This window comes from Labeo rohita, chromosome 21 (genome assembly GCF_022985175.1).
Source record: "Labeo rohita strain BAU-BD-2019 chromosome 21, IGBB_LRoh.1.0, whole genome shotgun sequence".
Lineage (NCBI taxonomy): Eukaryota > Metazoa > Chordata > Actinopteri > Cypriniformes > Cyprinidae > Labeo > Labeo rohita.
Window position 1 is genome coordinate 29,309,636 of NC_066889.1, and position 18,810 is coordinate 29,328,445.

General features: G+C 31.7%; 1 protein-coding gene and 1 long non-coding RNA gene across 18 annotated transcripts in view; one reads left to right on the forward strand and one right to left on the reverse strand.

Annotated features, from left to right (window-relative positions):
* Positions 1-18,810, forward strand: part of add1 (adducin 1 (alpha)) — a 53,321-nt gene that overhangs the window by 7,937 nt on the left and 26,574 nt on the right. For 15 of the 17 annotated variants that reach the window (XM_051093967.1, XM_051093977.1, XM_051093972.1 and 12 more), the window contains exons 1-2: positions 5,407-5,566; positions 15,847-16,048. In XM_051093967.1, the coding sequence (XP_050949924.1) occupies positions 15,854-16,048 (195 nt within the window). In that variant the 5' untranslated portion in view covers positions 5,407-5,566; positions 15,847-15,853. Of the gene's footprint in view, positions 1-5,406; positions 5,567-9,276; positions 9,385-15,846; positions 16,049-18,810 lie in introns of those variants that run through there. The other 2 variants (XM_051093968.1, XM_051093969.1) reach the window with 2 other exon arrangements.
* Positions 915-3,585, reverse strand: LOC127153047 (uncharacterized). The gene is made up of 4 exons (XR_007825169.1): positions 3,437-3,585; positions 2,876-3,100; positions 1,903-1,964; positions 915-1,827 (listed from the first exon to the last, which is right to left on the reverse strand). It is a non-coding gene; the product is annotated as an uncharacterized LOC127153047 (long non-coding RNA).

Here is an 18,810-nt window from a genome sequence, read left to right on the forward strand (position 1 = left end):
CTGAACTTCAAATTTTAAGGCAGCCAGGTTACAAATTATTTTAAGTTGACTGAGTAAAATAGTTTCTATTTGAAAAATATAGTTTTCTATTTGAATATATTTTAAAATGTAATTTATTCCTGTGATTTCAAAGCTGAATTTTTAGCATGATTACTCCAGTCACATGATCCTTCAGAAATCATTCTAATATTCTGATTTGCATTTATCTGAAATAGAATCTTTTGTAACATTATAAACGTCTTTATCATTACTTTTGGCATCCTTGCTAAATATAAGGTATTAATTTATTTAATTTCTTTCCCCCCAAAAATATAATAATAATAAAAAGTAAGTAAGTAAATAAATAAGTACTGCCTCCAAGCTTTTGAACGGTAGAGTGTATAATGTTATTAAAACTTTTTTTTTTTCATATCTTTGGATTTTTCTATTTATCAAAGAATCCTGAAAAAATGTACTCAACTGTTTTAAATATTGTTAATAATAATAAAAATAATAAAATATGTTTCTTGAACAGAAAATCAGCATATTAGAATGATTTCTGAAGAATCATGTGACACTGAAGACTGGAGTAATGATGCTGAAAATTCAGCTTTGTTCACAGTAATAAATTACATTTTAAAATATATTCCAATAGAAAGCAGTTATTTTAAATAGTAAAAATATTTCACAATATTACTGCTTTTGCTGAATTTGGGATCAAATAAATGCAAGTTTGGTGAGCAGAAAAGACTTTTTAATTAGTTTAATTTAAATTTGATTTATTTCAAATCTCATTTGAACAAAAAGGCAGTGTGTTTAATTTTTACATAAAAATATTCACTCAAAAATTACAATTAATTAAGTAACAGTGAATTAAATGTGCAATTTGATGTAGAAATACGGAAATAGTATTTCTTGTAAAATGTATTCCATTAATATTTGTTTTAGGTTTGAACATTTATACATGATCATGCACTTATTTCTTTACTTGTTTATTTATCACTAGTAACCTGACAACTAGGCATTCATATTTATTATTGATTTCTTTTAGATATTTTATATCTCCATATGTAAAAAGTCAATCTTTAGAAGGTCATATTTGTTGGCTAAAGTGAAATATTTATTGTGCGTTGCAAAGCAACAGACACTTTTGGGTAGTCATTATAATGACTGAAAACAAACACCTGTTCAGGAATAAGGACAGTGTAATGTATACTTGGACACTTTCATAACCTTTCACAAAGTGAACAGAATCAAAATAATACAGAAACATAATACCCGGATCATTTAGTTCATGTAACTCAAAAAACAGAGATCGTAGTGCAGCTCCATGAGAAACCTGACACCAGATTCTTCAGATAAAAACACCTAAATGGAAAGTATGAGTACAGTAATGACACATTTAAAGAAAGATAACCATTTCCTGCATGCCAGAATAAAGTGCCTGAAGTCACTAGTTAAAATCTAGATTTGTCCACAAAGAAAACCATGCAGCTTTAGCAAGTGTATAATCACATGGAAATAAGCGAACTGGCATTTCTGGAACAACTATTGCTTCACAGTCATTGTTTTCACTGTTGTTCATACTTGAAATGAGAACAAGGTACAGCTACAGTTCAAAACAGTTCAAACATTTGATTTCAGTGTTACTTCTCTAACATCGTCTGATCATATGACACATGTGCACACAATATTAAAGCTAAATAAGTTTAAATATGTTCACAGTACAGTTATAGTCATCAAGTTATGAACTCTAAAAATATTGTTGTTTTGTATTCCAGTGTCTTTCTGAATCATTAACTTAAAGGGATGTGAAGAACATTCTATAGGTGAGAAAACGGCTTCTTTCTGAAGAGAAAAACACAATGTTAGAAATCAAAACATGCAGATCAGTTCATTGTAAATGAGCGGTGAAACTCTCACCTCATGTTTGAATTTCTCTCACATAAAATGACACTCTGGAGGTCAGACTGGATGGGGAGAGACTGAAAAACAAACAAAACAAAGATTCAGGCTACTGAATCAAGCTTCCTGATCACATTCCACCCTAAAATCATTACATTACATTTTCTGCATGCATTAAAGAAACAGTTCACCCAAAATGTTCTTAAGATGTCCTCGCCTAGATGTAAATAAGTTTGTTTCATGATCAGATTTAGAGAAAGATGTCATTCCTCTGCAGTGAATGGGTGCCGTCAGAATGAGAGTCCAAACAGCTGATAAAAACATCACAATAATCCACAAGTAATCCACACCACTCCAGTCCATCAATTAACATCTTTTTAACTTCAAACCTTATAAAATATAAGGTCATAATCCATACTCTTCCTCCAGTGGAAAAGCCAATTTCCTGTTGTCACATCAAAATCCACACAAGAGCTGTTTTAGCTTGTAAACTGTGCTTGATCTGTGCAGATTCCTCTCCTAATTCAAACTAGATGACTTTTTCACTGGAGGTAGCATTATTATGGATTATAGACTATGGTATTTTGGCCTGAAGCAACAACAAAGCAAGTTAAAATGCCTTAACGATGGATTTGTTTCTTACAAACATGCAGTTTTTTGGTTGTTCAAGCCATCAACTGATGGACTGGAGTGGTGTGCATTACTTGTGAATTACTGTGATGTGTTTATCAGCTCTTTGGACTCATTCTGACAGCACCCATTCATTGCTGAGCAAGTAATGGATTGCTAAATTTCTCCAAATCATCATACATCTTGGATGACCTGAAGGTGAGTAAATTTGCAGCAAATTTACATTTTTAGCTAAACTGTACCAATCATTTTAATCTTTTATGAATAAATGTTGCAGTGTTTGGTGAAAACTTAATTCTGGTAAGCATCAACATCATGAGATATTTATATATTTGAGTTAAAAAATATCAAAAATTCTTACAGTTTGGTCGATTTATTTCAGAGCTGTTCATCTGGTGCACTTTTAGATGTTCTCTGAATCCACAGGCATTTTCTTTTCCTCTCTTCATTGTTTTTTTCTTGTGTGCAAGTTTGGCTTTGTCTCTCAGTGCTGTTTTCTTTCTCTGCTTTTCTTTTTCTTCAACTGCATTTTGTTCTCTCACTTGCATCTTTTTTAGTTTTCTTGTCATCCTGCCGGCATGTAGATCTGCAGAAAACGCAACAAATATACAAATGCATCACTATTAAAGAAAAACCATGCAATTCTGACTGAGTAGACTGTCATTCACCTGGAAAACAAGAAATGGCATTCAATGAAAAAGAAATGTTTAACATTCTTCATTATTTATAGGTCAGATAGAAACATTAAAACATTATCAAATCAAAGCAAAAGAGTGACATTTAAGACATTCTCAAATTAATATTTTTTTTTTAGTTTCTCAGAACTCAGATTCTGCATTAGAACTGTTTTAAATCATGCAAAATGCTAATTGTAACGCAATCTAGAAATGCAAAAGATTTCATACGTCCATATGACACTCACCTAAATCCAGATCTGTAAATATTTATTCCTTTTTTCCAGATTTTTGTTCAAATAAATCCATGAAGCAGGCAGCTAAAGCGTCTAACCTTTCAATAATCACAGCGAAGAACACCAGAATCGACCAGGAAATGACCGAGTGAATATTTCAGGCAGCTTCAATGACACATGAAGCAGCTGGAGAAGGTGCCCGAACTGGTTTAGCCTCTTTTCTTTCTTTTAAAATTGATCTTGTCTTTGTTCTTTTTTATTACAATAACTGATGATGCAAATCTCTGATGATAAGATTTTATTCCAGGATTTGGCCACAGCAAAAATAAAAACATTTATTACCATATTGCGTCACCCACTGCTGATTTAGCTTACGCAAATATAACTAGAGCAAAGTATGCTCAAAGTATGTGTTTTCAGGTTGTTCCATTACAGGAAGATTTGCGTTTATACTGTATGTGTGTCTCATTGCACAGTGGGAAATTTAATGTCAAGGCTTTTCTTTTTACATTGATTCTGGATCAGATCTTTTGACAGCTGGAACCCAACCACATATCAAAGCACAAATCTGTGCTAAAATGGTATAATTCAACCTTTTCATGTGCTGAAACTGTCAGCAGCATCAGTGAGGTGCATATGTAAAATTTATTTATAATTTCATAACCATTACAAGTCCTGAGGCACAAGAGCCAAATCAAGTGTAAGAAAACGAAACGTATAAATTACATAATTTAAAGCAGTCTGAAATGCACAAGACCAAAAAGGTGACTAATGACCACTAAGGGAATTTAATAGCTTACTGATAAATGTGTAAAGTGGCGACCTCATGTGGTGAACTTGAGAACTGACAAACCTGAAAATTCCTTCTAAAAAAAAAAACTGATTATCACATTAATTTTAATAGGATACTTGTGTACCATATTAACATAAAAATACAGAGAGTAAGAAAATATATTACATCTTTTGTTATTAACAACACGAGGGGCATAAGTGGTGTTTGTAAAGGAATTGCAAATGGTTTATGAATGTAATGAAGAAAAACTAATAATTAATCAAATCATAAAAAATGTTAAATCAATACATCGTTTTAAAATCAATCAAAATAAAAAAAAACTTTCTAAAAAATACTGCATGTCATGTAACCATAAACAACATCAGAGAACCAATGAACATGCAAATGTGATACTTAATTATTAAAATATTTATGTTAAAATCTCAGTGGTGCTTCAAGGAAATTTAATAGGTGAAAGAGGATCAGATGACAAAAAAGTTTGTGAATTTGTGCATTTGAATGTGTTTAAAAGACAAAATAAACTACTGAGTGATCATTTAAATAAAAAAATGTTGATGCAATATTAAAGCACTTCTTAAACCTGTAAATAATATGTAATCATGTAATCCATAAAAAACTATAGTCTGATTACAATCATTTTAATCTAAAACGTAATCCAGATTACATATACACAGAAAAATAGGGGTTTAAAATTGTACCTTTTGGGGCACAACAACTTGTCACTGGAGCTGTACCCTTAAAAGTTAAAATCTTTTACCTTTCTTACTCCTAATAGGTACATATTAGTACCTTAGAGTAGTAATATGTACCTTTAAGGTACTAATATGTACCTATTAGGGGTAAAAAGGTACAAAGATGTCCTTTTAAGACCCTATTTTTTTGTGTGTATTCAGTTACTACCCAGCTCTGAATACATGTATATGTAGGTTTTACAGAATATACAGGTTCAAACTATTCAAACTTAAAAATATAAGCTTTTAAAAATACTCATTTACTGAAAAACACATATACCCCACCCAGCAGTTTCACAAACAACAGATTACACACGCCGAGCTCGCTGTTTTTAAGCGCACGTACAGGCCCCGCCCATCACTGGAGTGGGCGGCTCACATCAAAGGCTCCGTTTAGCGATGTGGGCGGGAGTTAGTTTGACGCGGACCAATCAGAATCCTCTTCGCCTCAGCAAGTCCAGAGCGCCGCGCCCCAGTCTGAGAGACGCGTACCGACAGAAACAAACGGTTGCAGAAAGAAACAGTGGACAAAATCTCTCTAACGGAGAAAAACCTCAAGGTCTTCGTCTGTCCCCGAGTCGCTGTCCACCCCAACTGCGCATCTAGACCCAAATAAGCGTAAGTTTCGGTTTCTAATTATCTTTCTCTCTGGATTATTCTCCTCAGGGTTTTAGTAGCGCGGCCTCAACGCTAGCGCGCACGCTAGTGGCGTTAGCGGGCGCTTTCTGCAGGACAAATGCGTTTGTCGTGTATGTTTTGACATTTCTTCTGAATTGGTGGTCATCTGGCCGTTTTCTGACACGATTGTGACCCTTGCTAACGCTTTTTAGGTGTAGAAAGAGGTGTCCTGTCCGCGAGCTCCGGGCAGGACAGGCGCGCGAGGGCCACTCTGCACGCGTACAAATGAAAATAATAAAAGTCTTTGCATTTGTCACTTTTAAAGTTGGAAATATTTTATATTCTGCAAAATGTGGCCATCTTTGATGCATTTCCGTGGCTTTAGAAAGAATGTCGACAACGTAGTCTGTTTCCAGGCGTTTCAAACTCATATTTGTTATGTCATCTAACGTTATAATGCACTTGTATGATGTTATAAATAATTGGCTAATGTTGCGTATTAGTAGTAGTTTAGGGGTTTTCAGTCTTTTAGATGCATCAAACCCTCTGAAAATTGATTATTAGGGGACCCCCATTATAAATTAAAAGGCAGCAGTATATTTTTTAATGTATTTAGTTTGTTTTCTTCCAGTTATGTTGCATCCATGCTTATTTACTCACTGGTAGATTTTTATTTTTAATATTTTAAATTTAATATTTTAAATTTTTTATTTTAATTTAATAAATTAAAATTAATAAATTGGACATATCATAATTTATGCAAGTAAATTTTTATTTTGTTGGCATTTTAATTTTATTTTTTATATTAATATTATTTTTTATATTATAAATATTATTTATATTTAATTTTTATGGTTATTATATATATATATATATATATATATAGTTATTACGTTATTTATTTATTGAATTTTTTTTTTTTTTTTTTTTAACAGGTTTTTAATTTTTTTTTTTATTAATTTACTTTTCTACCCTAGTATTCAATTGCAACCCCTTGCTTTAGTTCAGAGCAGAAAATTTATTATTCTTTAGTAAGTTGTAAATGCACATTATCCACTTGGAATTGACAGTAAGTGGCCCTCCATGCCTGGCCGATATATCGGTTTATCACTATTATCATTAGGCCTGTTGTGTTGTGGCATGTCTGTGTGTTTGCTCTGCTCACAGATTGGGCTCATGCGAGTGTCACTGGTGTCTTGACAGTCTGTCAGTCAGAGAAAGAGAAAGACCAAAAGCGTCTGTCTGCTGGTTTTTCCATACGGCCATTACAAATCTTTGGCTTATGGGTGTAAAACCTGCTTTAGGTTGATTTATGAATGATTTTTCTCACTGTTTATCCTCTGTTGGGTTGCAAAGACTTTCTAGTTGCTTATTTGATTTTAAAAAACAGTATCAATTAACTAATAATGATCAATTCTTTTGCTATGTAATAGTTCTATAGTATCTTTACAGTTGTCAGAAGTTGTTGCAATGTATAATGGATATATTACAATGATTTTCAATGTGGCTCATCTAATTGGGAGTTTACAGTGAAAGTTATCCGTTTTATCAATAATATTTTTAGTTTCAGAGGTTTTTTAGTAACAGTATGATGGTAAAACCCCTGGATTGAGTGTGATTCTCTCTCCGTCCATCCCACGCCCACGACCCTCTAGAGGGCTGAAAATGTGTTTCTCATTTTCATCTCTTTTCCCTCTTCCTCTCTCCTCCCTCTCTGTTGCTCAGATTTTCATACGTGCAGCGCCGTGTTGCTTTAACAGGAAATATTTTGTGTCGCGTGAGCAGCTGTTTGCAACACACTCTTACGTGTGTTCTTGTTTGTTTTGCATGGTTAATTGTCTGATATTGTCTACGGTGAACTACAGTTCTGTTCCAAAAGCTGTTAGAAATGTGATTATGCTGCTTTAAGATGCCTTTGTTTGGCCAAATTCTCAGGAAGAATTGCATGTGCATTTGAAAATATATATTTTTTAAAAGCTTTAATGAATGAAATACTGAAATAACATTAGTAATCTTGGTCATATTTGATCAATTTTATTTATGTCCAAAATGTTTTTTTTTTTTACAAACAAATACAGAGAAAGAAGAAATAAATGTTGAACATACTAAAAAATATCATGCATATTTCCTTTTTTCTAAGAATAATAATAGTGTGAGAAATGTACTTGGAAAATAAAATTATTATTAATATTAGTATTATTTTTTTAAAGATCTTTTTTTAAAGAGAGAAAAAGAAGAGTTGTTAAAAAAAAAAAAGAGAAATGTTGATTAGAAATATACTTAAAATTCATTCAATACCAAAAAAGTATTACTTATAACATAAATAAAATCATGATTTGTTACACTGTTGGCAGCAATATACAGAGTAGTTTAAAATGGTAAGATTTTTAGTTTAAAGGGTGCTGACTATTTAATCAGTACACTGCAGGACAGCTCACTAAATCCTGGAACAAAGCCCATATGTTTAGAATTGACAATGCAGCTGTATATGGGGAAAATAAAATGGAAGAAATGAGATTTGCAGTGTGTTGCATTTCTAAACTGGTTTCTGATCTGTAGAATATGTTGTCAGACTAGGTGCTTTATTTTAGCAGGCCAGAAGTTATATTTAAAATATTTTCCCAGTGCACAGGAGGGTCCATCTCTCTGCATTTGGTGAATGTAAGTTATGTAGTTTATGTGGAGTATTCAGATCTGCTGGACCACGGCCACATTTAGAGCCGCAGTGTGCCAGGAATAATGCAGACGGACAGTGACATGACATTCTTTAGATACACACCATGTGATTTAAGATGTTAAACAGCTGCTGTTTGGTGTGGCTACAGTTTTCATTTGACCTTTATGAACTTTATTAATATACTAATGTAATAATAGAAACATTTAAGAGCAAGTTTGAGTAATTAACAGCTCTCTGAATTTTAATAGTATGATTTGGAAGGCAATGCATTCTGCAGTTATACTGCATTTTTTTTTTTTTTTTTTTCTGTAAAGACATGAATGTTATATTATGTTATATATTGTAAAAGATTTATTTATTTATTTTTTAAGTTTTGATTAATGTTTTTTAAATGTTTTCATTATTATTATTTTTAAGTTAAACAATGGAAATTGGCATTAAAAAGTCACATATTGGCATAAAAGTCAATATTTCAGGTCTATTTTTTTATTTGTTTATTTATTTTTATTATTTTTTATGTTTATTTGGCAAGTAATAGCATGTAAAAATCATATATAAGTAGGTTTTTATTTTTATATATATTTTTATTTATTTATCATAATATATATATTCTTCTTATTTTTTAAATATATATATATATACTTTCCTTATATTATGTATCTAATCTGGTGTAATAGCACATTTTCCTGTATCTGGACTCTGTCTAAACAGTTTGGGCTGGTTAATGTAAAGTATAACTCGTATTGTAGAGCATTGAAGTGTGTCTTATGATAATTTTTGATTTATTTGTTTGCAGACTGGAAGTCTTTACATTTTGAATCTTTGAATTTTAAAACACAACATCACTTTCCAAGCATTTCACTTACGGTCACACCCACATAAACACTCAGCCAGCAACTCAATCCCACACACACACACACACACACGTACACACACACACGTACACCCACATGAGCGCTGCTCCACACACCCCTCCCTCACATCTGTGTAGTGTTACAGCTGAGATAATTCAGACACTTCTCTTCTGGAAACTAGGTCAATGAGGAAGTTCCCCATGAGTTGGTGATAAGATGCAAATTTGTGCAGTTGAACCCCCCAGGCCGCTTGCTTAAAGATTGAACACTTTTACAAGACACAGAAGGTCTGTCAGATCCTATATTGATCCTTTTTTTTTTTTTTTTGTAGTATCATTGATATACTGTTATGGTTTTAATAATATTTTTGAATTAGTTTTTAAGTTGATATTTAATTGTTTTTATTTTAATTTTTAAGTTTTAGTTGTGTTTTTGTAATTTTTATATATTATTATTAATTTATTAATATTAGTTTTGGTTATTTTAGTTATAAGTTATTTTTTAAATAAAATTATATTTTTCAGTATTTATATATTTATTTAAATACTGAAAAAGTTATAATTTGAAGGGATTTTATTTAGTTTCATTTATAATGCTGGTGAGAAATCATTTTATTTTTATTTTTTTTAGGCAAATAAAATTGTGAATAAGTGAAATAATTTTTATTTAATATTTTGAATCTTGTAAGAGTTTAGTGAGATTTTGCAAGCTAAATATTGCATGCATTTTTAGTGCTAATCAGCAAAGTCATATAAGCACATGTTCTGTTTTACTATAAAACTGTAGTTGCATGCCTCCGTTTAATTTTTAATATCCAAAGAAACTCTTAAGATGTGAATCAGACAGGCACTACATCATAAGTGATTTAAACACTGCTGCAATTAAGAGATTGTACAATCTCTTGCTTTCTCATTTCATTTCTTCTGTCTTTCTCTCTCTGTATGAACGACATACACTTCCTTCAGCTCTGCAGGTGTTCCAGTCGTATATGCATTTATAAGGCGATCACTGGGTTCGTTTGGCTGCTTTCAGTCACGACAGACTCTTTCTGATTGCTTGCTGTCCGCTTTAACGGCTGCCAGCGAGTTCTGGAACGGGTTTTGGCCCGGTCTGATGGGCTTTGGCCTTCATCTGAGCCTGCTGGTGGGCTGAAATGGATTTGACTGCCATTCAGAAACTGTCAAGAAGCCATTATTGATGCAGGAAATTCATGCAGCGAGATCTGGCTCATTTACAGAGGCTTTACAGGACTTTTGAGTAAACATCATTCTCAGTTTCTCATTCTCTCCATGGAATTTGTTAGGAAATTTAAGGAAATGCACATTTGTTTAAACATTCAGCTTGTTGTAATCGATATTGCTGATCATTTGCATGCTTGATAATGAAGCTTTCCAGATGTTTCTCTCAATGAGACGATCGTATGATGATCTTAAAACGTAGCTACAGGGAAAACGAAAGATATAGTGACTACAGAAGCTGAGAGACCATAGATAGTCTGAGATAATACAACCGTAGATGTTGATGAAGCAAATCTCCCCATTGAGCTGCATTGAAGAGTTCAGGAGTGAGTGGGCAGAAAACAGGACACAAGTGACCGTATACTGTTACATAATCCTACAGGTTTCCATGGAAATGTGTTTTGTTTCCATAGCGACTACAGTCATGCCTACACATCTCTGTGCAGTTAAAACATACGCAGAGCTTAATATAACACTACATAAATCTCTTAGCTATAAACATCATTTTTGTCTGTCATGATAATCATTTTACTGTTAAATGAGCTCAGCGAAATGCTTTATGAGGTTATTGCTTTTCTAGAGTTAAGATTTGTTGGCATATCTTATGTTGGGATGCACCAGAAGTTTATCTTGTAATTGTCTTTTGCTTGAAAATAGCATCTTTGTCCATAACTTTTGGCCATTTTCAGGCAAAAGAATCCATTGCTTTAGCTAATGTTTACTATCCACAACAACAAAAATATGTAAACACCAAATGATCCTGGTATTAACACAAACAAGTTGTGGAAGTTGCACAACTAGGAATTTGCAACTGTGCATGCACGAAATATTAAATATTCTCAAATATAGCATGCATGCTTTTTTGTTGAGTAATAACATTCTGTAGTGTAATTTAAAAATTATTATTATTATCATTATTATTATTATTATTATTATTATTATTATTATTATTATTATTATTATTATTATTTAAATACCATTTTACAGAGAAAAATCACAATATTAGTATTTATTTTTTGTTTATTTTTATTTATTATTATTATTGTTATTATTATGAATTACTTCTAAAAATACTAATAATTAATGTTGTTGCAAGTTTGCCGCTGTGCATGCACAAAATGTTTAAAAACCTTTTTTACAGAGAATTATTACCATATTATTTATTTTTTGTTAATTTTTTTTTACTTTTATGAATTCTGCTAAAAATAATACTTTATTGTTGTTTGTCAAATGCAAATTTGCAACTGTGCATGCACAAAATGTTAAATATTCTCAAAAACATAATGCATTGCATTAGAATCTTTCCAAGAGTAATAGCCTATTATTTCTTGTAGAATTATGAATATTTAATCTTTTATTTATTATATTTGCATTTTTTAATGCAGAGTGCAGTTTTTGTTTTATTCAAACCAATTGTTTAAAAAATTGTTCAAGCATTATTAATATTATTAATTTATAATGCGTTCTAACATAAAAAAAAAAAAATCCAAAAACTCAATAGAAATTAATTGAATATGATGTTTCCTTACAGAATCGTCATATGTGTGTGCGGTTCTAGTAGAAAAAGTCTGATTTTACCAGATAACGAAGTATAATAATATTTGTCCAAGGGTGTATCATGCGTACGACCGGTGAAAAATCTGATCTAAATAGACTCTTGTTGTTTTATCATGGAGTTCAGAAACCAGTTAAATGAAATTAATGCAACTAGTCATTTTACTTGTGCCTCACTGTTTTTAGTTTTCACGCAGATGGCCTGATTATATGTATGAAGATCTTCCTTGCGTATGACAGTTATTGTGACTGATTCTGATTGTACTCTGGGTCATAAAAGCTTTGTTCGGTCCTAAAGGGTCACTGCGTTTGTCTGCAACTAATGTTAAAATCAATCAAAAGCACAACGGAAAAAACGCTAGCTGTTCCAGCTGACAGGAAAACACTGGACCAAAGTGGTTGGATTTTCGTGGAACGTTTTGGTGTTGATAGTTACAGCATGTTATCATAAGACCAAGATAATAAGAGTATTTTAGTTGAAACAGAGACAGGAGGGGTTTCCAATCATTGTCTGTTCTCTGGGAGGGGTGTCATTGTATTTCCTGTCTCAACAGGAAGTGACAGTCAGAATGCAGAAATTTTTTTTGCCTCTTCTTTATTCTCTGATGACTTTAATTTGTGCTCAAATGCCAGTGTTTATTCAGAATGATGCTTAAAGAGGCTTCTGTGCCTGAACTCGTCCGAGGCCTTTATATGATCGCAGTGGAAACCGAAGCATCTTTTAGTGTCTTGGTTACCAGGGAGATGAAGGCAGAAGGGCTGCACTGCTGCGCTGTAATTCACGTCCTGAAAGAGAGTGGGAGGAAACTCTGGAGATCACGAGAGAGAGACAGATGCTGTGGTGTCTTAAGCACTATTCACGCACAATTAATTTTCTAAATGACGTAGAGTTTCACGTTTGAGTTGAGGTTTTGCTGTAAATGCTGTGGGTGTTGTGAGTTTGAGTCATTTAGAATGTGTTTGAAAACCAACCATCTTCCCAAACTTTACAGAGAAGCATCTATAAACCGGCTGTTGGTAACAAAAGAGAAACTTAAGGCTCTGTGCAGTTTATTTGCTGAAAAAAACAAAAACAAACAAACCCCGATGGTTTAATGTTTCAAAAAAAAAAAAAGACAGCTGTGAATATTACTGTTTTCATTTTTTTTGTAGCTGTAACTGTAGTTATAAGAAATTATAAAATGAAATTAAATTAAAAAAAAAATGTAAAAAAAAATATAGAAATATATTAAACAGGAAATGTTACTATTGTAATATTGTAATATTTCTTCTCAAAAATCAGACATTTAAGAAAAATATAATTATTTTACATTTGTACAGTAAAATTGTTATTTTTATTTTATGGGCATTTCTTTTAAAATGTTTTACTTATTATTTGTATATTTAATAATAATAATAATAATAATAATAATAATGAATGTTGTTGTCGTTGTAAATACTAATAGTGATCATTAAAGAAAATCAGAAATGTTACTATAGTAATATTTATCTGTAAAAACATTGTGAATTCAAGAAAAATAATATATAAATAAGACATATTAGCCTAACTGTTATTAATCTCTATAGTCAGTGCATTCAAATTTTTTTTTTTTTTGTCAGAATGCATGTTTTCATTCATTTTTAATCAGCTGGCATTAAGATATAGAGAAACATATGTACATGTCGTCTTAATGTTGATTCTGTACCGATTAATCCTGCTCATTTAGAGGCTCTGAACTGAAATCATTTGTTTCTAGAAAAAGAATGAATGTCCTGATTCTGGTGTTGAGACTCCTGGTGTGTCTGTAGATGGAGAGCAGAACAGCTGTCCGGAGCTCCAGGGTTTCATTACTCAATGCTGCAGTTATTTCCTGCTTTGGGTCTGTTTGGGGTTGAAATGAGCAGGCTGTGTGTGTCTCCTTCATGCTGTAATGCTGTGTTGCGCTGGTTTGATTGTGTTGTAGGTTCTGCTTTGGTTTATGGTGGTAGACGGAAATGTTCTGTAGCAGCAGGTCTGTGTTCATATGGCTTGAAACATCAGCTTACAATCAGCAACAAACCACTTAGATGTACCAACGACATTAAATGATCAATAATGCTGAGTCAGACAGACTGACTCCTTTCCTGCTCCTTTCCTCTCTTTGCCCTAGAGTGTCATTGATTCTCCTGCAAATACTCTAGAGCATACGTACACCATCACTAAAGGCACGTTCACACCAAGAACAACTATCAGCGGACCTTAATTTTCTGATTATTCTAATCATGAGCTGCAGTTTTGTTGTCTACTGCTTTGTCATTGTCACGCTCTATTATTATTTACATTTTTAACATTTTACAGTGAAATATTATATTAGCAATGTTTGTTATTGCTAAATATTTTATATGCTAAATAAATAACTGCATAAAACCTCTCCTGATGGTCTATAAGGGCTTAACTTTATAAACCTGCCTTTAGGAAATGGAGTGTCTCCTGTATGTGCTCACAGGCAAAATGAAAATGTCAGTAAATATTTATGAGTGATACAGTTTTATGAAGTATGTTTTTATTATTTTTTGTGTCTAACATAATGTTAATGTTTTTTTAATGTTTAATGTTTTATTTTTAATTTTATTTTTATGGTATTTATTTTTAAAAGGTGTTTTTTAATGTATAATTTTATATAATAATAATAATAATAATTTATTTTAGTAATATTATTAGTGTTATAAATAGTAATAGTAGTCATGCATATAAAAAAATCAGAAATGTTACTATAGTAATATTTATCTGTAAAAACATTGTGAATTTAGGAAAAATGTTGTGTCTAACATAATGTTAATGTTTTGTCTTTTCTAATCATGAGCTGCAGTTCACTTACCACTATTTTACCATTTTTGTCATTTACCTCTTTTTTGAGTATTATTTTAATATTATTTGTGTAAAATACTCTTTTTATTTATTTATTTATTTATTTATAATTTATTATCATTTTATGATGGAATATTACAATTGTAATATTTCATATGGTTTAATCATTTTATTAAAAGAAGAATTATTATATCATAATAATTATAATTTTTTTTATAATTTGTGTATTTTGTAGTTTAAATAAATAAGAATTAAAATGAAATTAACTTTTTTTTTTTTTTTAATAAAATTCTTATTTTAGAGTCATATTGATATACATTTACAAAGATTTGAGTTTATATCTCAGAATTTGGAATTCAGATTTTTTTTTTCTTGCAAATCTCAAAATTGCGAGGTTTCAGTAAAAGAAAAATTGTAAGAAAATCAAAATTATGAGTTATAAACTCTTTTTTTCACTCTAAATTATGAGACGTTAAGTCAGAACTGTCAAATAATTGTGAGGAAGAAAATCTGAATTATGAAATAAAGTCACAACTATCTTTTTATAATATGTGGTGGAAACAAAAATGAAAAACAGAATTGCAAGATGTAAACTTCAAAATTCAGAGAAAGTCAGAATTGCGAGATAAATTGAGCGAACAAGCTTCCGTAGACTATTTATAGTCTATTTATTTTTTGTGATATTTAACAGCATTACAGATGCATTACATGCAGCTTAACTAGTTTCATTACTCTAATCGCTGCATCTGTGTGGCTGGTAATGATGGTACAGTTGCTATGACAACAGCATTATCTGTTTGGTTGCAAAGAAGCATAGTGCCCTCTGTTCTCTCCTGAACGTCATGTTTGTCTTGACTCTGCTTAATGGACGGAGAAAGAGCATTATGTCCAGAGCACTCAACAGTAAACGGGCCGTTATAACCACTCTCACACTCCCGCTGTGCACCATTCTGTCTCTCATGCCCTTTTAAACAGTTTTAAAATAGCTCTTAGCGGGTGAATCTCATGTCTGGATCGTATTTCAAAAAAATGCATTGTCCTTACAGTAAAACTTTGTAAGTTTGTACTTTAGTTTTCAGCACGTAGTTGAAGCATGCAAATTCCCCCCTGACCTTTGACCTGTGTTGCAGGTGTGTGATGAACGGAGACTCAGGTGCAGGGGTGGTGACGGCCCCCCCGCCCACCAACCCCCCTCATAAGGAGCGTTACTTCGACCGTGTGGATGAAAGCAGCCCGGAGTACCAGAGAGAGAGGAACATGGCGCCGGACCTGCGTCAGGACTTCAACATGATGGAGCAACGCAAGAGAGTCTCCATGATCCTACAGAGTCCAGTGAGAACACAACACACACACACACACACATTTAGATGAATATTCTGATAACACTTGAGCACGTACACTACTGGTCAAAATTGGAATAATTACTATTTTTACAATTATTTTATTTTATTTTATTTTATTTTATTTTATTTTATGTTATTTATTTATTTAAAGTCTCTTCTGCTCACCAAGGCTGCATTTATTTGATTAATTATAAAATATTATTACAATGTACAATAGTTTTTTTTTATGGAAGCCTATTTCCGCCACTGGAAAAAAAAAAAATTAAAAAGGTAAATGTGACTTTTTATCTCACAATTCTGACTTTTTTCTCAGTCAAAATTGCAGGATATAAACTCGGAATTTCTGACTTTTTTTTTCTTCAGAATTGTGAGATATAAACTCGCAATTGTGAGTTATAAAGTCCAGTTGTGAGGAGAAAAAAATACTGATATGTTCACAGAATTTATTTCTCATAACTGCAAGTTTATAACTTGCAATTGTGTTTATATCTCAGTTCTGAGAAAAAAAAAGTCAGAATTGCGAGTTTATATGATTTAAACTTAAAATTGCAAGGAAAAAAAATCTGAATTGTGAATAAAAAAAAAAAAAAAATTTACCTTTTTTTTTTTTTTTTTTTTTTTTTTTTTTTCTTCAGTGGCGGAAATGGGCTTTTTAAAAAAAACAGCTATTTTACGTTGTATGATAAAAGTGTGAAAAAATGTCAGAATTGCGAGTTTGGATCACGTAATTCTGAGAAAAAAAAAGTCGAATTGTTGATTAAGAAGTTGCAATAAAAAAATTTTTTTTATTTTTTATTTAGTGGCGGAAACGGGCTTCCATAGTTTTCACTGTAAATATCTGTTAAAATGTAATTTATTCCTGTGATCAAAGCTGAATTTTCAGCATCATTACTCCAGTCATTAATCTAAAGAATTTTTTCTAATATGCTTTCGAAACCAAGACACACTACCATTCAAAAGTTTAGGGTAATTATGTAAAAAAAAAAAAAATAATAATAATTAAATAAATAAATAAATACTATTCACAAAGGATGAATTAAATAGATCAAAAGTGACAGTAAAGACATTTATAATGTTACCGAATATTTTTTTCAAATAAATTTTATTTTATTTTACTTTATCAAAAGAATTCCTGGAAAATAAAATGTATCACAGTTTCCACAAAAGTATTGTGCAGCACAACTGTTTTTAACCTTGATAATAATCAGAAATATGTCTTGAGCAGCAAATCAGCATATTAGAATGATTTCTGAAGGATCATGTGACACTGAAGACTGGAGTAATGATGCTGAAAATTCAGCTTTGAAGAGAGAAATAAATTACATTTTACAATATGTTTACATAAAAAAAAAATTATTTTAAATAGTAATAATACTTCATTTTTTTTAGTGTATTTTTGATCAAATTAATGTGGCCTTGGTGAGCAGAAGAGATTGCTTTCATAAACATCAACAGTTCTATTTATCCTGAATTTTTGAATGTATAAGAATATGGATTTAATTTGTTCTTGAAACTGATATTTTTGGTTAATCTCACAATAATACCAATATTAAGAAAGTAAATGATAATTTTAGATTTCATATAGTCTAAAATTCACTTATGTTTATGAATAATCATTAGAAGATTTTTGTTTTTCTAATAACGTATGTGTCTTCTGATTGAAACACAGTCTCTGGATTAAATGTCTGAGTCTGTGTTGATGACAGTTCATTCTGCTCTCGATAATCCCCCTCGTGACCGACATCTCAATATGCCCGGCGATCATATGTCCGACTGCATGTGTGGATATACAGAAGGGATTCTGTTTATACAAGCAGACAGTCGCAGAAAGAATAAAGATGTCTTTATCTGGGCAGGAATCAAGGGAGAGACAGAGAGGCAGCTGATATTTACCACTTATTTACTCTTCATGTACTCAGTGCTTGAAAGAATGAGAGAAACCAGCACTTCTCATACATTTCAGGCCAAATACCATCGTTGATTAAGCACCACTTTCAGTATTTCACAGCATTGAGCAAGTCTCTTTGAATGCAAGTATTACCCTGATGAGTAATGTTTAAATTAATTAAATAACAATATTATTTGTTTATTTTTTAAATATCAAAATAGAAAAAAAATATATTTATCATGCAGGATGATTCTCTCTTTCTATTCTGAATATATTTTAGTATTTTATAGATAGATATACACAAGTTATTTTTACTACTTGAAGTCTTGAGATTCCAGGTACCATAGAATATTTTATTTATTTATTTATTTTTTTTTATGGTTTATGAGCCAAATGATGAGAAAGTCACTGGTATGTGTGTTTCGTTCAGACTCCAGATGCCGGCCTGTAGAAAGTGTTTCATGTTCTTGTTAACATACACTCATAAATTATTAACAGTGCTTGACAGTGCCAGCCTGTGCCATTATCACTCTCTTTTTCTCCAGTGAGGGGTTTGTTCTGTGTTCAGCATGTTGCTGTAACGTTAGTTGCACTTTAGTATTGACTTAAGAGCTCTTACACAGTAGATAGCAGTATTTTGTCCAGCTAGTGGTCTTTGCAGTCGAAAGTAATTAGTAATTCTAATGCAATAGTAAGGATTTAAGGAACAAAACATCAAGCAGCTTTATTACATTTCATGAAGTTTGTGCCATAGGCGCAAATGTTTCCTCAAATGATGAGTCATGTCTAGAATGTGACTCTATTGACTTGGTAACCACCTAACAACACCCTAGCAACTGCATAGTTCTAGTTGTAATTGTGTG